A 24,762-nucleotide genomic window follows, 5' to 3' on the forward strand; every position below is an offset into this window, starting at 1 on the left:
AAACCTTGTACAAATTTTCCTACCTTAACTTTTCTTTCAAATTAAATGTAACCTTATGGACTTTGAAGTCCAAGGTTGGTAAACTTGTAGGCTCAGATCCTTTTTAGATTAGAATTACCACTGGTTAGAATGAAATCCGAATTTGATTAGTTTATATTTGAATTCAAATTGATTCTTATCCATTGGATTTGACTAAAATTCAGATTGCAATGGGATATTGGCAATTTTATATACAAAACTTGAATATATCAATATTTAGTAGAAAAAACACAGATATGACAGATCAGTACAGGGATAAAATTTGTAGGCCCAAAGTACTGTTGGGTATGTGCGAGCTCAGAATTGATGCAAATTAATGAGTTGACATCCATGAATAAAGTGTGGGTTATAGACATTTTAAATGTTTGTGGCTTTACAGTGAAAATCAGAAATCTACATTAGGTCTGTCCGAACTTTTCTGTATCAATATTAGATATGATATAAATCTAATCATATGGAGAGAGAGGCGTGAAAAAGCCCATGTCCGATGTAATTATAAACGGATCGAATTCGAGCCATCGTTAATGGGTCGAATACGAATTCGGGCAATCAAATACCCGTTCTAAACCCTTGCCAATCGGGCTTTGGGACCGGGTCCGGGTCTAAAGTGTGAGTTGCGGAACGGGCACAATTTATTACCTCCATGGACCATGGATGGCTCCATCTTCGTTCTTTCGGCGAAGAAAGTCTGAACACGAAGGGAAGTCGGTGACACCACCTCCCTCTCCCTCTCTTTTGTCTGTCTTATTTATCTTTATATATCTGAAAAAAAGAGAAAAACGAAATCTCGTTTGGCGCTCCGTGAAAGATTTCGGGCGACGAAAACAACAAAGCTTAGCTTGCTTGTTCGCTTGCTCGAGGGTTTTTCCACCTGAAATTTTAATACTATTCCTTCAGTTTGTTTCTGGTTATTGAATTCAGCAAGATGAGACGGTCATCCACCAGGAAAAGCGGGCCTGCGAATCACGCATCGTCGGTGAATTCCTCAGCGGTTGATATCTTTCGCTCTGGTAATCGATCTCTCTCTTTTCTTTTATTTCCAGCGGTTTATGTCTTCCTATGGTAACCGCTCTGGCAATTCAGTTGTATCTACTTGTTTCTGTGTTCAATTTGATGACTTAAATCGTTTGCAACGAATGATCTTTGTTTGATTTAAAGCGGTTTCTCGTTGCAACAATTTAATCTAGTTTACCTTCAGAGGGTTAAATTGGCGGTTTAGTTAACCGAAGGCTAAAATAGAGTTTTTCCTCTCTTTTTCACTAGGGATCAATTGATGTTTCAGATAGTGGATCACTTAGTGTAAGTTTTTGTTGATGTTATCTAATACGTACCTCTGCAAATTCAGTAGTTTGGGCGACTAAGGAAATTATGTATCCTGATATTGTCCTTTTAATTACTTTATTAATTGACGCCTCTTCGGTTTTTACTGACCACAGTTGTTAAAAAAATCTAGTTGTTGTGATCAATCTGAAGAGAGGATAATAACAGGCTCTTCTTTGATCATAAATATTGACCTATCAGCTATTTAGTAGTAAGATGTTTCTTTTGATCGTGATACAACTTGAATGAAGGGCTTACTCGTTTTACTTGTCTCCTTGCTCTACTTTATTAAGCTCCTTATTTGGTATATTTTACTGCAGAAGTATTTGGGAACAATTTTTCAGGGTAGGAAAGGTGATGAGGTTTTTCTTTTTATTATCAAAAGGAAAAGGGGAAGACTTAGATTTTACCCCTCATTGTTAATAAAAGTTTCTGTTAATTATCACAAAATAAAAGAGAAAAGACTTTAAGGGTTTCCGCTGTCCTTGGAAAGAACTAGTTTATGACATTTATTGTTCTGTTCACTTCTGTAAGGTTAACTATCTGGCGGTTGTCATGTTAACATATGCTTAAAACATTGGGGCTGGATTGTGTTAGGGGTAGGAAGCTATCGTATTTTAGGGTTTGAAGGATGACTATGAATACTGGCTTACTTTTCTGTGGAAGAATTAACTTATGGCTTTGATAATGTCTCTTGACCTTCTCAAGCACAAAAGGTTAAGGTACTTTTCTCTTTTACAAAACATGCTTAGGCCAGGAAACATCAATTGGTTTATTGAACATGCTACAAAATAAGAAGTCCTGCGGCACCTGCCATTTCTCCATGAATTCCTTGATTAGAGGAAACATATCTCCATGACTGAGGTTTTCCATGATAGCAATCATTTGTGATGACTGAAGCATTTTCTTCTGGTGATCTAAAATTAGTGAGAGGAAGAAAAATACTACAAACTGAAATTTTGATTACCTATTGCTTATATTTGTAACCTTTCTATTTTTTTGATTTCTAAGAGAGACATTTTGTTAACAATCAAAGTAAAGAAAGAGAATGAAGCTAGGGGACCCCCTTTCTCCTTTTCTTTTCACATAAATTGCAGATGTCCTAAGCAGGATGATTTTGAAGGCAGATCAGAATAATCTGTTTAAAGGCTGGAGGGTAGGAAGCTTGGAGGTTGCTGTAACTCATTTTCAGTTCGATGATGATACTGTTTTATTTTGTGAGGAAAGCAGCCTTGAATTTGCTTCAAATCTACGAGAAGTAATTAGTTCCTTTGAATCAGTCTCCACTCTGAATATAAATTGGACTTTGGAGAAGATCCTAAAATCCCTTCCTCCACCCTCCTCTTCCCACTGGCCCATGTAAAAGTTTGCACATTTCCAGAATTCCTGTCTTGTTTCAGTCCTGACTGGTAAGAAAGCTAGATTAAAGATTCTGCAGGTCTCACTAGGTGGCATCTGCCTGGCATCCAACTGAGGGAGAAAAAGTGTCCAAATAACATAAATGCGAGAACAAGATATAAATGGTAATGCATGGGTTCTCCATTATTGTTTTGTAAGAAGCACACATGGGAGATTGTTGGAGGTGAAGGTGACTTGGATGATAGCCTGGTAAGTGATGGCAGGCTATAAGGCTGATTGTACTCAGGTCCAATAGGGGAAGATGACTCAGTGAGGGTAAAAATGATGACAGCAAGTTTAGGTGTACAGAAAGCCAAGCAATTGGGAGCTGTAAGATTGATCGTTGAAGGTGACTCTAAAGTGGTTATCAGTTGGTTGTTGAAAGAGGAAAAACACTGCTTGGTGCTATAGGAACAAAAACAGGGGGTTTAAAACTTTAAATGGTTCTCAATGGACATGCAGATGGAAGTTAAATGGGTACAAAGATCAGCAAATGGCTTGGCTGATAGCCTGGTAAAGCAGGGAGTTAATCGACAACAACTTTTTTGGGCTTTGTGTTTGGGTGGGTAGGAAAGCTAATGCTTCCTGTAATTGTTTCTTTTTCTCTTTGTTTGTACTCACAGCCTCTTGATGTACCTTTTCTAATTAATGAATGAAATTTTGTTTCCAACATAGAGGAATTAGACAAGGAAGCGCATGGGACTATTGGTGCTGAGGAATGAGCTATGAGGTGCAAATTAAAGAGAGCATTGGAAGAAACCTTACCAAGGGAGGAGACCAGCTAGAGACAAAAATCTAGGTGCAAGTGGTTAAAAGAAGGGGATGGTAACACAAAATATTTTTCATGTTTTGGAAAATGGGAGGAGAAAGAATTATGTGGGTAAATTGGAGATAGAAGGGCAGGAGATAACTAATTAAAGTGAGATTGCTAGGAGATTTGTAGACCACTTCAAGTCCATATATATATATTTTTTGAAAAAAGGTAAGGTAGTTTTATTAAAGATGAGTTAACAGTACAAGATGATCCTCCAAAAACCAGATTTTGGGGAAAGATCAAACAGATCATAGAACATTGCAAATTCCACAAATTCTCAGAGGACAATCTAGCCCCCATAGGGACCCGAAACCCCTTTACAGCTGAAATGCAAGAAAGCAATTTTCCAAATGAAAATGCAATCAGATCTTCTGGTTCTTTGGACAGATTTTGAAAAAGTCTTTTATTTCTTTCTGCTCAAACAGTTCTGATTACAGCCTCTGGAATGAACATGAACCTCCACAGACTTTTTGCTAGCTTTGACAGACCTTGCAGCTCCCAACATCTCAGCAGCTCCTTTACAGACCTAGGCTTGACCCAGTCGAGTTCCAGGGCAGAAAAGTAGTGATTCCAGATCTTAGCTGAGATAGGGAAGTGAAGAAAAAGATGATTACCATCCTCCAAATCTTGGCCGCAAAGCACACATATAAGAAGTGTTGAAGCTGAAAACCTTTTGGCCGCAAAGCACACCTCTCTAGAGTTGCAGCCCAAACCAAAGCATTAATCTTTGAAGGAGAGATTGAGTTCCAGATTATAGATGCAGACATCTCTTCCAGGGTGTTATCAGATGGGTAGTAGGCAAAGGATTTGAATGAGAACTAGCCATCTGAACTCCAGTTCCATGCCCAGCTATCCTCAGATTGCAATTTGCACGTTCAGGTGCTGAAGGGCTAGCAGCTCAAGTAGCTCTGAAAATTTCTTAATCTCCCAGTCCTGAAAATTTCTTCTAAACATAGGATACCATGCCATTGAGTTATCATTCAGTTCATAGCATTCAGATATAGTTGCCTCTTGAGACTCAGATAAAAGGAATATCTGTGGGAACAGATTTGAGAGAGGAGAGCTGCCACACCAAGGGTTGTTCCAAATGGCCAGCCTATCACCCTTGCCCAGCTTTGGACTTAGTCCTCTTCTGAAGGTAGGACAGATTTCCATAATTTTCTTCTAAATTGAGCAACCCAAAGACATGAAAGAAGAGGTGGTAATCCAATCTCCTTTATCTGCATTATATTTGGCTGCAACTAACTTCCTCCACCCATTGTCCTTTCCAGACCAAATCTCCAAATCGATTTCCCTAAAAGAGCCCTCAAGTGTCTAATACCTAGGCCTCCTTGTTCCTTAGGGGAGCACACCTGATCCCACTTCACCAAATGAAATTTCTTCTCATCTTCCTCGCATTTTCTCCATAGGAAATTCCTCTGCAGTTTTCAATTCTCTGAGCTACTTTCCCCGGAATCGGAAATACAGATAGATAGAAAGCTGGCAGGTTAGATAATGAGCTTTCCAGCAAGGTAATTCTACCTCCCAAGGACAAATACTTAGCCTTCCATGCAGCCAATTTTTTCTCCAATCTTTCCAGGACAGGTTCCCATATCAGACCTTTTTTTTTTTGATAAATGAGAGTAATTTTATTAAAACAAATATCAGAAATACAAACAGCCTAGGAAGAGGCACGAGATGTTACCTCCCCTGAGGACTGAATCATAAACACTAAACATGCCCAAACCTGAGACACAAATTACAAAGTAGCCCAAAACAGATCTCCCCTTGACACATCCCTTGCTTGGCCAGAGAATCAGCCATTGCATTTGCTGATCTGCTGACCCACTGAAACCTAACAGTCATATTTCTTGTCATCCATTTAACTTTCTTTAACAGATCCCTGTAGCCCCAACAAACTGTGTCTGGGATATTCAGCCAGCCCACTACCACCTTGGAATCCTCTTCTACTAACAAATTGTTAACTCCTATTTGACTAGCCATCTGTATACCTTGTACCGCTGCTAGTAGCTCTGCCCTTACAGAATCACCTTCACCCACTGGTCCTGAGAAAAGAGACAACATATTGCTGTCTTTATCGCTCAGAATCCCACTACTACCTTGGAATCCCCTTCTACTAACAAATTGTTAACTCCTATTTGACTAGCCATCTGTATTCCTTGTACCGCTGCTAGTAGCTCTGCCCTTACAGAATCACCTTCACCCACTGGTCCTGAGAAAAGAGACAACATATTGCTGTCTTTATCTCTCAGAATCCCACCAATTTCGGATGGCCCTGGGTTACCTTTGGCAGCTGCCATCAAAATTCAATTTTTCCACTCCATCTGGTGGGGGTTTCCAATCAACTTGTAATTTGTTCTTGGTGGAGACTGTAGAAGCCACTGCTTCCCAATTTCTCCTTAAGTCATCACAGGAGAAATCTGTCAACAATTGTGAAGATTTCAGCCATGAAATTGTCTTTGTCAATATACATTCCTTGACTTCAGCAAGACTTCTTTCCTTTTCTTGAAATATTCTAGCGTTTCTCTCCTCCCATAAAATCCACAAGGTGGCGGCTCTGATACATTTCCACATTAGCTACCTTCTTTTTGTCAATCTCCCAAGAGCAGCCGGAGTGGACAACAGCTTTACTTCAGAGTGCAGGTTCCCATATCAGACTTGAAGTGCATTTATCCCTAATGGGAGTCCCAAGTATTTTGTTGGTAGAAAACCCACCTGACAAGAGAATCTTTCTGCCAACTCCTTGATGCTTCCCACATTACCCGAGGAATCATGGGAGTCCTAAGTATTTTGTTGGTAAAAAACCCACCTGACAGGAGAACCTTTCTGCCAACTCCTTGATGCTTCCCACATTACCCAAAAGAATAAAAAAACACATTTTCCAATTTATTTTCAGCCCCGATACTACCTCAAACCAAATAAGCACCCCTACAAACAAGTCAAGTTGATCCTCTTTAGCCTCCACAAAGCACAAAGTGTCGTCTACAAATTGTAACAGCCAGGCACTTTCCCCTCCTGGAATCCCCTTAGAACTTTTGACGAAACCCACTGATTGGCCATTAAGGAGAACTGGAAATTTAGGAGAAGATATACAGACTTCGATCCAATTTCTCCATTTCTGCCCAAAATTCATCTTATCCAAGACAAAGTCCATACAGTTCCAACATACACCTGAATGACAGAATGGAAATGGAGGATGCTGATTTGACTTGCTTGCAATCTGAAAAAGTCTGCTGGTTGGAAAGGAATTTTGAAGAAGAGGTAAGAAAAGGGAATCTTCTCAATGAACAGATTCAAAGCCCTGGGGCTAGACGGTTTCACTATGGCCTTCTATCAGGATTTTTGGGAAGTTGTTAAACATGATCTAGTTGAGGTATTCAATGAATTTGCGGAGAGGGGCTTCATCAGTTTGGGGATAAATGCAACTTTTCTTACTCTTATCCCAAAGAAGCCTGATGCTTGCCATCCAAAGGATTTTAGACCGATCATCTAGTGACCAACTTGTATAAGATTATTGCTAAGGTCCTCTCTGCAAGGCTAAAAACAACTTTCCCAGCCTAACCAGCCAGCAACAAGGGGCCTTTGTAAAGGGGAGGCAAATAGCTGACCAAGTCATCATTGCAAATGAATGTGTGGAAGTGAAAAGATCAAGGAAAAAAGGATGTGTAAATTGGACCTCGAGAAAGCTTATGATTTGTTGGACTGAACGTTCTTAATTGAAGTAATGAAATCATGTGGATTTGGGGAGAGATGTTGTAATTGTATCTTTGGATGTGTTAATTCTTATCACTACTCGATTTTGGTCAATGGGTTTGAGGTAGGGAGACCCCCTTTCACCTTTCCTTTTCACCCTTGTAGTGGGTGTTTTAAGTAGAATGATTTATAAGGCTGAAAGGGAGAATGGATTTAATGGATGGAAGGTTGGAAGGGATAGATTATCGATTACTCATTTACAGTTTGCAGATGATATTATAATCTTTTGTGAAGGGGAAAAACAACTTTTTGGTGATGAACCTGAAAGATTTGGTGAGAAAATTTGAGCTTGTCTCCAATCTTAAAATTAATCTTGAGAAAAGTTGTATTGTGGGACTTAACATGGAAGAGAGAGACCTTACAATTGTTGCAAAAATCCTAGAATGTTCCATATCTAGTTGGCCTTTGACTGACTTAGGGCTTCTCCTAGGTGCAAACCTAAGAGAGTAGATTTTGGAGTCTAATCATTGAGAGGTGCATCAGGAGACTAGCAACTTGGAAAAGAAATTATATCTCACTTGGGCGTAGGATTACTTTGATTAAGTTCATGCTTGCTAATCTACCAATCTACTACTTGTTAGTCTTTAGGATCCCTAAAAAAGGAGATAAAAAAGATTGAGAAACTGATGGACTTCTTATGGAAGCTGGGAGAAGGCAGAAAAGACCACTTGGTTAATTGGGAGACTATGAGTAGAAACTTAGAAGAAGGATGCTTGGGAGTTGGGAATGTGGATAAAAAGAACTTGGCATTGCTAGGAAAGTTATTATGGAGATGGCCATGGGAACGAGATAGACTGTGGCATAATGTAATAGCCAGTATACATGGTAGGTTGGGGAATGGCTAGGATGCATGTGCCTCTAACTGGGCTATGTTATCATCTCCATGGAAGGCAATTCCCACTCTCTTCTAGTTCCTCAGGTATGATGCTTATTTAGGGGATTCTATCAAAATTTAGGAGGATGTCTAGGTTGGTTCTTACCCTCTAAAGGATCTCTTCCCATCCTTATGTTCAATCTCTTTGTGCAAGAATGAATGCATTTCAAAATTCATTGTCCCCCCTCCCTCGTTCTCCCAGTGGATCATAATTAGGACTTTGGCTTTCGCAGAGGGTTAAGAGATGAATTAAGGGCCTGTCTAGATTTGCTTCAAACTCTTCAAAGTGTATGTCTTAATCCTAATAAGTTAGTGTATTTGGACCCCTCACCCTAAGGGTTGGTCTTCATGTGCTTCCTTCTTCAAGTTTCTTTGTAACTCTATGCCCTCTTCTTCTTTTCCCTTGAAAGAGTTCTGGTGCCTAAAATAAGAGCCTTTTGTTGGGAAGTGATTCATGTAAAAATTAATACTTTGGAAGTGCTACAGAAAAGGAGACCCAATTTATGCCTCTCCCCAAACTGGTGTGTTTTGTGCAGATCTGATAATGAGAGTTGCTTTCACTTACTGATTTCCTGCTCCTTCGTTGCTGATATCTAGAATTGGTTCTTTTCCTTGTTTGGGTGCAAGTGGTCTTTACCACTGGAGGCTAATCTACTATTTGATCTTCTCTCTTTTCCTGTCCAAAAAAGAGGGGGAGGATAATGTGGAGGTGTGTTAGAGCAGCCTTGGCTTGGACAATTTGGGAAGAGAGGAATGCAAGAATTTTCTTTGAGAACGAAAGAAGCAAGGAAGAGATAACGGATTTTGTGATGTGTAGGGTGATCCATTGGATCAAATCCTTGCACTTGTTCTCTCAATTTTCTCCTGATGATATATGGAGAAATCCATCGGATCAAATCCTTGAATTTTGATGGGACTAGCAGGGGAAATCCAGGACCTGTTGGTATAGGAAGGGTTGTGAGAGACTTGGAAGTTAAACTGAGAGCTTTGTTTCTGGCCAAATGGGGATTGGGGAATCTCTCAAGGCAGAATTGTTTGCGGCCTTATAAGGTGCACAAATTGCTAAGGGAAAATTTCTTAAACTACTCCTAAGGTTTAAGGAAATTAACTAACTCTATCCCTACTGTTTCAGTATTGTCTTAAAATACCCCTATTGTTTCTGACAATTGACTAAATCCTCCCCTACTATTAACTTTCCATCACACCCGATTGCATATGACATCACGTGACAGATTTTTTTTCAAAAATCCCAAAAATACCCTTTGAAATCTTTCTTTCTTTCTTTTTTTCTTTTTTTTTTCCTGTCACATGCTGCCGCAACCTTATGTAGTGATTTTTCTCTCTCATCTCTAGCTCTAGTTCTCCCCCCCTCTCTCTATCTCTCTCTATTTCTCGCCGGGCAAGGAAGTCCGCGACTGTGCAAGCACTCTTCCAAAACTAATCTTAGGGTTCACTATACAAAAACACAAAAATCGGTTTGTCTTTGAAGTAGGGAATATCCTCCTCTACTTTGCCTGCTTGCCCATTACATATTTGAATAACATTACGACTTCAAGTACACGATGGAGGGAGAATCAAGGGGGAAATAGGGAAGATTTTATTAAAAAATCATTCAATTGGAATCCAAAAGATGGGATCAAAAAGAGAAATTGAGAAAAAATGTCAAACCTTGGTGTGACTGGTAGTGGGAGGGACTAGATCTTATCAATGTCCTTGTCCTCAAACTTGATGTAATCATCGGTGGCTCCCTCATCTTCCTCATTGAGACCAGCAACAATGCCTTCATTGAGCCTGGTATTCTCAGGCAACTCGTCATAGGCCTTCAAGAGAAATCGAGAAAAAATGTCAAACCCTGGTGTGACTAGTGGTGGGAGGGACTAGATCTTATCAATGGCCTCGTCCTCAAACTTGATGTTATCATCGGTGGCTCCCTCATCTTCCTCATTGAGACCAGCAATAATGCCTTCATTGAGCCTAGTATTCTCAGGCAACTCGTCATAGGCCTTCAAGAGCCTAACCTCATCGGGGCCATCACTACTGATCTCGTCGGTTGCCTCTTTTCTCCCTCTCTCGATCCCCTTCTTCTCTCTCTCTCTCTCGTTTTCTCTTTCTTTGCCACTACAACTTGGGCTTTAATCCATTTATTTTCTTTATTTATTCTAAATTATTATTATTTTCAAAATCAAGATCTAGTTGCCCTTTTCCTTCATAAAAAATCAGACAGAAACCCCAATCTAAAATCCAAGCAGCTCAGGTAGAAAATCAGGTCTCTCATTTTGAAAAATTGAAGGAGAATAATGGGTAAAATAGCCTTCTTCATTTTCTCGTTAATGGACGTTAATGGCAAGGAGGATTTAGTCATTTGTCAGATACAATAGGGGTACTCTTAAGACAACACTAAAACAATAGGGGTAGAGTTAGTCAATTTCCTAAACCTTAGGGGTAGTTTAAGAAATAACTAAATATAACCAACTTGGTGATTGAAAGAGATTCAAAATTTGTAATATGGTGCCATGGGGGTGAGATAAAAAAAATTCTTGTGGATCACTAAGGCCCCATTTTGGTGCGCCTTTCCGCGTGGGCTGCCCGTTGTTTAGAAGCCCGACAGCCCACGTTTTGGTCTTTTCCTGTTTGGTTGGGAGAAGATCTAGCTCCCAAAAGATGTCACCCCAAAAAAGATGCAGAATCCCGTTTGGGCTGTTTTCATCGTGTCTTCAGGAGAGAAGACATGCCTTAACCAAACGGTCTTTAGGCTGCCAAGATCTTAATGCAAAAGCTCACATCGTCTTTTGGCTGTCAGGTCTACCAGAAGATCTTTCAAAACAGACTTGCCAAACGACATCTAAGATATGAACTTGAGGATACAATGGATGAGGAGATCAGCTAATGGGTTAGCGAATGCTTCGGCCAAGCAAGGGGTGAATAAACAGTCTATGTTTTGGTCTCACTTGTAATTTTTATGTTTTATTTACAAAGAGGTAGCAAATTGTGCCTCTCTAAGGGACACTTGTAATGCTTATACTTTTAGACTTAATAAAATTTGCACTCATTTATAAAAAAAAAAATCAGCTGGTATTCATCAAATTTCATGGGAGGTTTCAGATTGGTCAAAGTTCTTCCAGCATTATAGATATTTCTGTATAATAAACATTATTGAAAGCATGCCAGTTAAGGTGGCCTATTGGGTAAATTTATTTGATGCCTTCTCTCATTTCACTACTCATGACATCATCTAGAATTGGAATATTGTGACTGACATGATTAAGTCCTCTCTTGGGAGATCATCAAACATATTATGGACTATTTTTTTTTTTTGATCAATACCAATAACATATTATGGACTATGCCCCTTCTCTATACTCAAGATGAATTTTGATGGCTCTAGTCTTGGTAACCCAGGGGCTTCGAGTGGAAGGTGTGTTTAGAAACCATGAAGGGCATATTGACAGTATTCTTTGGCCCCAATTGGGCTTGATGACTTCAGAAGTGTGGAACTTGGCAGTCCAATATGAATTTATGTTGGATAAACCTAAGCTTTAGAGATGTATTGGTGGAAAGTGACTCTTATGTAGTTGTTGGCTGGCTCACAAGTGGAAATGGGGGTTCATGGTAGTATAGACATGACATTGAGACATTAAAGTGATGGATAGGGAGATTGGAATCCATTGCATATGGATACCAAGATCAGCTTGTAAGACAACGTATATATATATATATATATATAAAGTAAAACCTCGTTGATATGCACAACGAAGTTTAGAGTAAACAACAAAATGAATGCCTTGTAGCTAGGGATGCAATTGAGCCGAGCTGAGCCAAGCCAAACTTTGGCATGTCTTGGCTTGACTCGACTATAATACTACTATGTTCGAGTTTGCTTGATTCGTTTAAATATTTAATGAGCTTGAGTTCGACTTGAATGCTTAAAAATGAATATATTTTTATATTATATTTATTATATATGATATATTTTTTATAATATATAGGTTCTTATATTATATATTGAATATAAAAATATTTTCATAATATATATTATTTTTGCATTTATATATGTATGTATGAAAGCTCGCAAGCTTTCAAGCCAAGCTTTTTATTGGTTGAGCTCAAGTTCGAATAACTAATTGATCTTACCCTGAGGTTTAAACTTGATTCGACCTCAATTAGAATCAAACTCGAATCTTGAGCCTGAAGTATTCAAGCTCGAGTTAATTTAGCCTCAGAAGGCCAAGGTCAAGCCCACTTTATGAATCACCATGTGAGGTCGCCTCACGAGTCACCTTGCGAAGTCGCATTATCTTAACCTCATGAGTCGTTTTTTAGTATTACGTTATTACCTCACGAAGTCATAGTACCTTAGCCGTATGAGTTGCCTCATAAAGACCTTATTAATTTCTCCTTGTAAGATTAAACTACTTCACCTCGCATGGCTGCAATTAGCTAGCCACATGAGGCACTCAAAATCAAATTATATGTCTTGTGAGGCAAGTCAAATGCCGATTGAACAAATGCCATGAGGCTAGAGTAAGATACAGTAAGGATCATGTTGAGGGTGTCAGACGCGTGATCAGTACCCTAGGGAAACCACAATTGGCTATACCTGAGTGTCATATTGACACACACCACTCTTTGAGAAGGCTCAAGATCGTGCTCTAACAACCTTGTGGTCTTGAGGGACACGTGTCCCAAAGGGAGAAACAAATGGGATTTGCCTCTAGGCATTGCCCAAGTTGAGAAATATTCTGGAATTCTAGATCCATGCAACGGAGTTTTGTCACCTTACTTCTATGAATAGGGAGACCGTCTTCTATGAAAGGGATCGAATATTCATTCCGCTTAGAGCTAAGTTCCTTCTCTTAGGGCTCGTTTGACGTGTCTTTTTGGGAAGATCTTCTAGTTGCTTTGATAGTCAAAAGACGCATTGAGCTTTTGCATGAAGATCTGAGTAGCCCAAAGCACGTTTGGCAGATGCGCATCTTTCCGTGCGTCTTCCCGCACCTTTCCGCACGAGAAGCTTCATTTGGAGCTTCCTGAAATCAGCCCAAAATGGGCTTTTTGCGTCTTTTCGGCGTTCCGTCTTTTGGCGGCTAGATCTTCTGCGCGCCAAACGGAAATAGACTGAAAGTTTGTCTTCCTGGCTTGTAAACAGCCGAAAGACCATGCAGAAAGACGTGCCAAACGGGCCCTTATTCTCTTCGGTGACATCTTCCTTCTTGCTTCCAAGACTCTTAAGTCCATCCTTATCCCCATTTGCTTACACAACAAATGTATGGTTGATGCACTTGCAAGACAAGGAGCAGGTAAGGAATGAATTGTTTGGGGATTGATCCCACAAGAGGGAAATTTGTACTTTAAGAAAGGAAATGCAAGGATGGTTAGCTGGTGCTGGCCCATTGTTAGGATAGCTTTGGCTTATTTTACTTGTATAGCATTCTTTATATCCAAATTAATAAAACTTGACTGTTACTGATTAAAAAACAGTCACCACTAAAATCTCATCTTACTCATAGACGATGACTTCTTTTTTAGTTTTCTGCGTCAGATTCATTTTTCAAAATTTAGACATTCATATGGTTTTATTTTTTGATTTTATATGTTACATCAGATTCATATTGTCCCTTAGTTTTATTTGGAGATACAGCGGAAATGTTACTCTGACTATATGAATTATATTGCTCAGCCTCAAGTAAAGCTATTATCAAGGAGTTGGAAAGGATTGATAACCTCTTTCACTCATATGCAAATAAGTCCTCTGGCATGATTGAGTAAGTACATTCCATCTGAATATTTGATCTTTGACTTGCATTTGATTTAACATAGTTCAGTTATACTTATAGAAAATCATGTATTCATTGTGTTTCTTTGTATTAGTGATTAAATTCAATGTGACTACATATGGTCACCAACTTTTATGGTCTTCCACTCAGAGATGGCTGATGGACACATCAATCACGGTGGTAGTTATTAACTTCAGTAATGGAAATGATAACCTGCTAATGAGATAAGAGTGTCCCTCATTACTTAAATGAGACAAAGTAAACCTTACCTTGGAGGATTCTTCATTTCTTGCAAGATATTCATGATATTTTAGCATCCATTCAATGTGACTTTAGATGGATTCCCTGAAACTTAAACTGTTTGGCAGTTACTTCAGCCAAAGCTGGAGTGGGAAGGGATTTTTGTATAGTGCAAATTCCTATCAACTATCTTTGGCTTTTGGTTTTTTGGTATGTGAAGTACCTGTTTATACATTTCCTCACATACATCCTTACGTTTTGTTTTGAATAAAAGTTACCTTTTCTTCTGAATCTCCAGAAAAAAAAAACACTCTTACCTAATCTTCTGTTGTTATAATGAAAAGTTGTAGAGGAGAAATCTAATGCCTCAGCCAATTTTTGTGTCTCTTCTATGTTCTCTCCATGAATAATCTGGTCTCTCCAAATCTCATAATCTACTTTTTGATGCACACCAACAGAAGAATAGTCTCTCTCTTTATTTCATCATTAGTAAGTTTCTGCCATCTTGCTTCTAATCACCAATTAGAATGTCTCTCCTTCTTCCCTTCTTTATCAATGTTCATTCTTCAGCCATGTTTTGGTTATTTTCGCTAGAAGCACTGATTTTGAAGGAGTAGGATTTAGGGAGAGGAGGAAAAATTCAAAACAATGATGACATCCAAGCAACTAACAAATGCCTTGAAGCCTCAGGTATAAGCAACCTGAAAATACAACAGCCACCACAAAAATGAACAAACACATCTTCTTTTCCATCATCCCAACCAAGCACCAACAAAGATCCCAACAAATTCAATCCCTTCCACTTAATACTTAGCTCAAACTAACACATGGTAGATTGGAGCCTTCCTGCATATTGGATCTCTTCCTTTTCCTCTGGTATCTATACCTCTGCCATATCACTTTCCATATATTTCTTTCTGTTCTTGACACCAAATCTTTCAATTTCTTCCTCAATATAGCTTGCCTCCATGAAGTCAATATTCTCTTTCCTGCTCTCTATGGATCCTTTGTAGTCCTCTGTCCTACTTTTCCAAGTACTGAAAGTATTCAGATACAAAACATTGGGGTAAGGAAAGCTGAAAATTAAGTATATGACATTATAAACATAGTTGTCAAGGCGAAGCCTAGGCAATAAGGCGCTCATGGGGGGCCATCTTGCTTAGTCACCAAGATAATTTTTACACAGTGCTCTTGGATACTTTTATATTCTTAACTTTTTGATATTATAATAATAAATAGACATTTTTACACTAAATTATTCAGTTTAAGTTAAAATACTAGTTTCTTTTTATTATTTTTCTCAATTGTTCCTACCTTGAACACTCAAAGACTTCAAAACTTAAACTAAGCATGGAACAACTCAAAATTTTATCCAATTCTTCTTTTCCTAGGACAATAATAGCGGCTCTACCCCTCTGTATTTTCTGAAGTTTCTTTTTTTTTTTCCTTCATTTTTTTCATGAATATGTTGATTTTTTATTGGTTTTGTAACCCACCAGGATCTTTCTAACAGTATAGATAACCTACTAATTGTCATCATTATAGTAATAATACTAAGGTGTTGGAGAAGCTTTGAAACTTTCACTGGCTTTTAACTTTCTAGGATAAAGCAATTGCTTTAAAACCAGACTGGACTGAAGCTTTCGAACTATTGCTGACCTGAACCAGTCATAATTTGGTTTGATCCAGTAAATAAACTAAATTGATAAGAACCCAAAAACCATTTTATGGACCATCTGCTATCGTTTTCAAAATAAAAATTAAAAATGAATGAAGAAACACAATAAATACATTCATAAAAAAGAAACACAACAAATACTAGTGCTATCAAAGTGTTGACTGGTCAGTTGAGGGCCAGGCCTGCTGCATCATTAACTAGTTGATTGATACTCATGATGTGTCTCCTAGGATGACTACGCAACAACTAGGTAGACTAGACAATTAACGACTAGTCAACCTAGTCAACTACAAAGTTATTTTAAAGCTTTATTTGTTTGTGTTTCTTTGAATAATATAGAAATATGCTTTTATTTATATGAATGCTGTTGCTTAAAATTTTGTGATGGAAAATGATTGGCTGATGGCATAGTTTTCAAGGCACCAAGGTGAACCTAGGCGACAAGAAAGCACATAGTTGCCTAGTCACCTAGGTGCCCGCCTGTGCCCCTGTTTTTTGTTGTAGAAGTCAAGGTTCAAAGTATCGACTTGGCCGATACGTATCGTTCTGGGACCCCACTGATACGCCCCTATAGTGGGTGTATTGGGGGTCTGATCGGTTCAGGGGATGGAGGAGACCTAAACCAGCCCCTCTGAACCGGTTTCAGAAAAAAAAAACTAAAAAAATAGTATCTATTCGCCCGATACGCCCATACCGGCGTATCGGGCGTATAGATATTTTGAACCTTGGTAGAAATATGAGTAAAAGTAGGGGTCTAGCCCCTATTCTTGTCATAGAAAAAAAGAAAGCATGAATAAAATCCTTAGAAATGATGAAGAAGAAAGGGTAGTTCCCTATTTTTGTTTTCCAAAAAAATGGGGTGGAGACCCTGTTTTTGTTCCAATAAAAAAAAAAAGAAAAAGAAGGGGCGGAGCCCATGTTTTTGCTCCAAAAGAGAAGTGGAAGAAGGGGTAAAACATACCTTCAATGATTGTTGATTTTCCTTGTTTCTTCAAAGACTCCGAATAACTATCCTTGTTTATTCAGTCTTCGAATAGCCATCAGAACCATAATGAAATAAGAAATTAATAAAAAATATATATTTTTTATGAAAGAAATAAGAAGAACGATTGTGTATATACTTATTTTAATATTATAAGCTCAAAATATAAACAAATATAATCAACGCTATAAAACTTGAAGAGTTAATATATAAATGGCATGTCATTTGGGTGAGGCAAGCCCCAAAAAGCTCCGAGGCCTCATATATGAAATAGAAGGTAAAAAATAATGGATGAGTGGTGTGTTGCCATGAAGCTGCCACAAATAAAGGGCATATTAGATAGTCAAGGCTTGCTTTCTCTAGGAAACAAAGGCAGTTCCCTATTTTTTGATCATTAAACAAAGAGTGTGAAATGAATGTTCAATATCATTCTTTTATTTCATGATTTTAGTCTGCGTTGACTTATTTGCATCAATATTTTAAACTCAGAAGATATATCGTTTCATTTTTTTTTTGGTCATTGCATCAACTAGAGAGGCCAAACAATGTCATCACTTCACCACATTCATTACACTAATAAACAAAAAGCCCTTTTCTCCAAAACATAGTCTGTGGCCAGACATTGGTTGGTTGAGAAGTGTAACAGGAGTCCTAACCATTCCAGTGGTGGCCATATTTGTTTTTGATAGTGGAGTACCAAAGAGTTGACTTGGGAAATGGTGGCTATAGGCCCATATTTTCAGGAGTATCAAGAAACACTTTGGGTCAAACTTCTTGTCTACTTTAAAATTGGTTTGAGTCCGTTTACCTCAATAGAAGGATGATGTATTAGGTATTTTGGTTATGTTTTCTTTTTCTGTTTCTTAGGAGCAATATATTAGCTATACTTTTTGTTGTTTTTTCTGTACCAGGGTGATGCCTTGCCACCCTTAATCTCCTGAAGGTTATGTAGTCTTTCTCTATCTTAATAATACTTTCCTTTTGTCTGTTACCAAAAAAAAAGCCAATTCCCAAAATGACACATTTTCATCTTTCGATCTCCTAAGTTCAAACCACTATTCAGACATAGTACTCCAATATATGTAGTAGTCCTTTTAGAGTATTACTCTCTCAAAGTAGTTCCTTTAATAGTCTTCTCTTTTTTCTTAATGATTTTGATTTAGGGGGTGGGGGGCATAAAAGCAATAAAAAGGAGAAAAAATGAAATGATCCAGGAGATTAGTGTATATGTATATGTATTTGATAAGTGTAACCCTACCCCAAAGAGAGGTAGTTCTTTTTAACATTCTTCAGATATCTTTTATCATCATATGCGGAAAAAAGAAATAGACCCAATGTTCCCTTCTAAACCCTAACTCCTAGTGCAATCCTCATATGGATCCCCACAATGTTATACCTTAGAGAGAGAGTCCCTAATCCCAACTCTGCCACTCAACCACAGGGGTGTTCATGGGTCGGTTTGGTTCAGTTTTAGGTTGTTTTGCTAACTGAACTGACCTGGTTGGGTTGGGGAATTGGTCATCCGAAACCAAGTGACCATTAGTGAAAACCAGCCAACTCCGATTGTATCGGTTTGGGTCAGTTTTCGGTTTGGTTGGTTGGTTCAAAAGATTTAAACTTAAAAAATTAAATTTAAATTTTAAAAATTACAGCAGTATTGTCAAAAATAAATAAAAAAAATAAATTTATAATATATATATCTGTGGTTGGTCAGTTCGGTTTTGGTTGGTTTACAAATGGCCAAACTGAAACAAACTCGACCTGGTCGGGTTGGGAAATTGCTGAACTGAAGCTGACCGAAAATACTAGAAAACCGACCAACTTGGGTCGAGTTGGCTGGTTTCATCGGTTTGATGAACAACCCTACTCAACCATTTGAAGAATAGACTACAACTTTATAGTATTACACGGTTTCTAGGATATTATTCGTTTGCTTTATAAAACCTGATTGTACTTATTACTGATGATGTCGCATGTAATCTTCGTTAAATCTTTATTCCATGAAGCCCATTACATGTTTCTCGCATGCATGAATTTACTTGAACAGCCCAGAAGGAATAGAGGCACTTTGTTCAGATATAGAAGTGGATCATACTGATGTGAGAATCCTGATGTTGGCTTGGTGAGTTATCTGTTATGGATATATTTCTGCAGGGTTCTTTTCAGTTTTCCCAAGAATGTATTGTAAAACTAATAAACTGCATCCATTAGGAAAATGAAAGCTGAGAAGCAAGGATATTTTACCCTGGTATGCCACATAATTCTCTTATGTAATAGTTCTTAGTTTCCTTGGTGGTTTGAATGCTAGTATTATCATTTATTATCTTGATGATTATCTATCTAATATGGCCTTCTGTTTATCTGTTGTCTACTCCGTAGTTATTTGTCATTACCAATTTGGGCTATCTGTTCTTAGATTGTTTATGCTGTTTATCAACAGTAAAACATTATATTATGGTGTCCATGGTGGGAATCCAAGTTGAACATTGATGGTTCCAATCTACTTGATGTTTTATGTCAAAGATCAGTTTGGTAGGATAGGTGAATGCTATGTATATTACGGTTACCTGATTCAACTCATTTTGATATTCATGGTTTCATACATTCAAGTTGGAACCTACTGAATGGTGGGCCCATACCCTTTGGCATTTGTGCTAATTAATGTGGTATTCTGATAGTACATAATCTACATTACCTTGAATTTCCCTTCCCCTTGTGTCATTGTTTGATATTAAGGGAATCAATCCTTCTCTTAATAGGATGAGTGGCGAAGGGGTCTAAAAGCATTGCGAGCTGACACTATTAGCAAATTAAAGAAGGCACTCCCTGAGCTGGAGAAAGAGGTATTTAGACTGGAAAAGAGCTCTCTTATAAGAAGATAAGTTTGTATCTGTGCTGATGTTCTTACATTCATAAACAGGTCAAGAGGTCACCAAACTTTGTGGATTTTTATGCTTATGCATTTCAATACTGCCTAACAGGTGGATAATTCTTTTCTGGCATGTGGCTTTACACCTACTGATTGAAAAAAAAAAATCAAATTTTCTACCACAACCACTAGTTTTGACTTGCTATTTAATGTCTTAGAGGAGAAGCAAAAGAGTATAGACATTGAGAGCATCTGTCAATTGCTGGATCTTGTGTTAGGTTCACACTTTCGTCCCCAAGTTGACATGCTCATTGAGTATCTAAAGGTGAGTGGGCAATCAGTTTCACATAGCTTCTTGAGTTCGTAACTTTGGGTGAATTTTTTCTGATTTGTCTTAACTGCCAGGTTAATTTTACAAGATCTTTACCTGTATATCGGGCAAAAGTTTCCTGTCTTGTTTTCTCCCATTTATGACGTTGCTAAAATTCCTAAACTTGATTTACTAAAATATATATATGTTTTTTACCAACTGCATACAGACCCAGAATGATTACAAGGTGATAAACATGGATCAATGGATGGGCTTTCTCCGATTTTGCAATGAGGTATGCCTAATGGTCTTGCCATTGCTTTTTCGAATGTTTTCTATAGCTTATGAGTATGCTCTTTCATTTTTCGTTTTAATTTATGGAAACTGGCATCTGATCCAACATTTTCATTTCCAGATAACATACTTTCTAAGTTGAATAAATTTTGTGCTATGTTTTGGGTCATCTTGGATTCCACTAAAAAACATTGAGGATTTATTTTCATCTTATCTATTTTCTTGTCATACAAAAGGCAAAAATTAAAGTGGGATTGCAAAAGAAGTACACCATTGTAGAGCCAAAGAAATGCAAATGATGAATATTATCATATGATCCCTTAAAAAGTATTGCTATGGATGAATCAATGAGTTGTGTTGACAGATTGTAGCTGGATTTTCAAATAGAAGGCAGAAAATAATGACTAAAATGGAGGGCCTTGAGTAAGGAAGGAGAAAATTTAAATTTTGTTGGGTGGAGCTTGGTAAACAGGAGGCTTCGGGTAGGAGGTGTGGTTAGAGATAACAGAGGAAATATCTTACTTAGATTCTTAGGGCCCGTTGGTATTGGAAACTGTTTAAGCGTAGAACTATTAGGCCTATTACAAGCCACAGCTACAGGCTGGACAGATTTCCAAATTGAAGGGGACTGTAAATTGGATGATATCAGGGGAAGAAACACCGTATTTACTAAGATATGTGGTTAGAGAAGCAAGAGGCTTGCTATAAATCAGAATTGTTGGTTTATTTTCCTACTTTGTTTAGGAAATTATTAGTAAGTCAACTACCTTTTTTCTCTGAGTTTCTATTTTGTGAATTTATATTCTTCTCTATGGTTCTTTCTTTTTTCTCTTGAAAATCAGTATTGGAGAAAAATGTTAGTCTTCATTTGATTCACAGGAATAGGGGTCCGGAACTGGAATGAGCTGGTATCAGAATGGCCCATTCGGATTCCATCTGTTTGGTTGGGCAGAATCAGAATCCGATTTCCATTCCTAGTGGAATGGCATTCCTCCCTTTGAGCGAATGGCCATTCCCTCCCCTTCAGAACTAGAATCCCATTCCATCGAATTCCGGTTCTGATTCCCATCTGAACCAAACAGGTGGGGGAATAGATTATTCCAATTCAGATCTCAGGGATTTTGATTCTTACTATGATTCCAATTCCAACTGTGAACCAAACAGACCCTTATTTCTTTTTATCTCTTCATTAATTTATAGCGGTTTTTCTACTACTACGAGAAAAAATGCAACTTTTCTCTTGATTTTCTCTTGGGTTCAGAGTATATTTTGTTGGCTTTTATAGCAAGGGTACCCATCAACATTGCCTTCTACTAGCCCCTATTTTAAGTAGATTCTCTAGTATGAATATAGTTCACTAAGGACAATCTTGTTTGGGGTACATCAAAGGTGGAGAGAAGTAAAAATCTTTCATATTGAATATGGTGTGAACAGCATTTTTACTGTTCTCTTTGTGCTCTGCAATCCACTCGTCTAGGCATTAGGGTTATTATTCATATCAATGTTCATTATTGTTGCTGATTAAAAGTAAACTAGACTTGTGCTGTTTAGCCATTGTTCGGTGATTCTGATAATTTCCCATGATTCCTTTTGAAAATAAAATGAAAGAAGCAAGGAAAATGAAATTTCTAAGGTTGAATATTATAGTGAATGGATTTTTACCCTAGTGGGATCTATTCGGTGGATTTCAACTAGTAGGATGTCCTTAAAATTCTTGCATTTTGCATTTATGTAATACATACCAAAGAGGGATGATGGCATCTTTCGTTTTACATCCTCATGCAATCATTCTCTGTAGAAGTAATGTGTCTTCTTTGTGGTAGGTACTAGAAGTTTGTGTTTGAGTTCTATGTATAACTAGTTTGAAGTCTATAGACAAGTTGTAATACACACAACAAAATGCTCTATGCAAGCTTTCCACTAACTAGTTTTGCTTTGTTAACAGATCAGTTTCCCAGACCTTAGCAACTACGATCCAGACCTTGCTTGGCCCTTGATCCTGGATAATTTTGTTGAATGGATGAGAGCTATGCAAAGCTAGGTTATGCATTTTTGGCGATATTGATTTTCCGCCCCAAATTACAGAGTCGTTAGAAAAAGGTAATGTTTTCCCTCAGTGTTTCAGTTCAGTTTGTTGAATATTAATGCTAGGTAGCTAACCCTAAATTTTTGAATGGATGGGCCTTGTCTGCAGGACATTTTGTCAAATTTAACACATGGAACGTCTTCTCACCTTCTAAATATTCATCAGGGCGCCATTTCTGCAGAAGTTAAAACCTTTGTGGTATGGACACGCTTGAGAGAGTTTTGGTACATTTACCCATGAGCTCTGATGCTACACTATCCAATTGTTTACCTGCCACTTGATTGACTGGTTTAGCAAAATCCATTTGTTGTTGGAATTCAAAAAGGTACAATCCTTTAATTGAGAATCGATTAAATACAAAGTCATCCATTCTATTGCCTTCAAATTTAGGAACTCTTTTTAAATGTTTTGCTTTTTGTGTTTTTTAGTGGATTACATTAAACAATAAAACATTTGAGGTATAGTGACTAACCCAATCTCAGCTGCAGCCATTAAGGAAGTTCACAACCTCCATAATTACTTACAAAAAGACAAAGCAATACGTCAATTCAGTTCAGCCACTTGAGAGTAGACTTGATTTAGAATATGTAGACTACAGATTTCTGTTTTAAGCATACAACAAAAAAAAAGGGTAAAAAGAGAGATTCATCAATCAAACTATGGGTATAAAGTGTTTCTATCGTTAAATCTTAGAAATTGATACTTGGATACGCATGGGTACACTGATAAATTCCACAAATCGAACAAATATATGCATAATACTAAACAAGAGTTTAAAATAATTATGAATAAGATATATACATATATATGTGTGTTTGTGTGTGTATGCGTGTTATGTATGTATGTATGTATGTTTATATGTATTTGTATATGTATTCAGATAATGAATCCATTAGTAGTTAGGACATCAAACAAGAACCGGAGATACGTTAGACTATTTTACAAACTATTTTGTGTTGTTATTTATTTAAACTATTAATTAGTAATTGCAAAATTCTACCATTATCATCACCATCATTTAAACTATTAGTTAGTCAGAGCAAGTTTTTTTTTTTCTTTTTTTTTCAGTAAAAAAATTCTGAAAAAGTTTATCAGAAAAATTACACACATTGAGGGTTATTTTTGCTTCTTACCCAAACAGCTTCATTCCGCATCTCCGTCTTCAGAAAGAGCATTCCGCATCTCCGTCTTCAGAAAGAGCCTTTGTTCAGAATTGGGTGTGACGGCCAAAGTTTTCTCACTCAGATATTATTTGTTTCTAGGAAAATCTATGCCGCTGGAAAGATATGACATAGAAAGGAGTTTGGTTTCGGTCAGGGCAAAGTTCGTTCCAACAGCCTTTACAGCCTTACGCTGGGAATATCTCCCTACTTATGTAATTTACTTCATGAGAAATATTCCCAGCCTCGGTGAGATACTCCCAATGCAAGGTTCAAGGGGCTGCTCGAAAAGTGTGAGCATCGAGTTGATCTGACAGAAGCCGAACTCCACCAAAAGGGCTTTGAGCGAATTTGATTAAAAACTATCTGATTGATACCTTGATTGGTTGCTAGTTTTTCTAGCATCATAGTGTATCCCACCAACCCTCATTTAACTATTGATCTCAAATTAAGGTCGATTTGACTTAGAATGTTGATCATTAAGGTGATTTGGCTTGATTCGGTATCTCAATTTTCTCAATTTGGGGGGTGCGGGGTGGGGAAGAGAGAGAGACCTTAGGCCCCATTCATTTTTCAGAACTTATTTATTTGGATAAATTCACTTACTAGTGTTATTTTGATTCTTAGATAAGTAATACAATGACCTTTTTTTAAATCATAAAATATCATTATTAGAATGGATAAATTTGTTCTATTACATCTTGTCTACTTTCCACTTTGGTGGGATAGTTACTTATCCACCCCTACAAGTGATATACAAGAAATAAGAACTTTATTATAGGGGCCCACAACTTACAAAAAAGTGAATATGGGAAAGTTGATCAACGAGAACCATTTTTTCATTGACCAACTTTCCTTTCACTTATTTCTCGAAAGTTGAATGGGGACTTACTTTTTGTTGAAAATTATTTTCCTAGTTCATCGATAATCTATTCAAACATGTTAGCTAACACCCACATAGACCTGTTCATGGGCCAGGCCGGGCCAGGTTCGGGCTGGGCTTTGCCTCTACATTAATAGAATATGTTCAGGACCGAGCCCGAGCCCGAGCCTGGCCCGACCATCAAGCCTAGGTCTTGAGTTCGAGCCTAACCCTCATATAAAGCTTGAAGCTTGGGGCCCAAACTCGAGCCAGTTAGGCATTTGAAAAAAAAAGATTTTTTTCCTTTTT

The 24,762-nt window shown here is 37.8% G+C and overlaps 1 protein-coding gene across 1 annotated transcript; it reads left to right on the plus strand.

Annotated features, from left to right (window-relative positions):
• Positions 1–511: 511 nt before the first annotated feature.
• LOC148869624 (uncharacterized) lies at positions 512–22,816 on the plus strand. Its single transcript, XM_088967832.1, has 10 exons — positions 512–1,049; positions 13,876–13,960; positions 18,920–18,994; positions 19,084–19,120; positions 19,632–19,715; positions 19,793–19,853; positions 19,960–20,066; positions 20,281–20,346; positions 22,291–22,445; positions 22,540–22,816. The coding sequence occupies exons 1-9, from the start codon at positions 965–967 to the stop codon at positions 22,384–22,386; spliced, it is 696 nt and encodes a 231-aa protein (XP_088823958.1). The 5' UTR covers positions 512–964; the 3' UTR covers positions 22,387–22,445; positions 22,540–22,816.
• The last annotated feature ends 1,946 nt before the right edge of the window (positions 22,817–24,762 follow it).

The sequence above is a fragment of the Nelumbo lutea genome, chromosome 2 (assembly GCF_056320005.1).
Source record: "Nelumbo lutea isolate HS-2025 chromosome 2, American lotus-T2T, whole genome shotgun sequence".
Classification (NCBI taxonomy): domain Eukaryota; kingdom Viridiplantae; phylum Streptophyta; class Magnoliopsida; order Proteales; family Nelumbonaceae; genus Nelumbo; species Nelumbo lutea.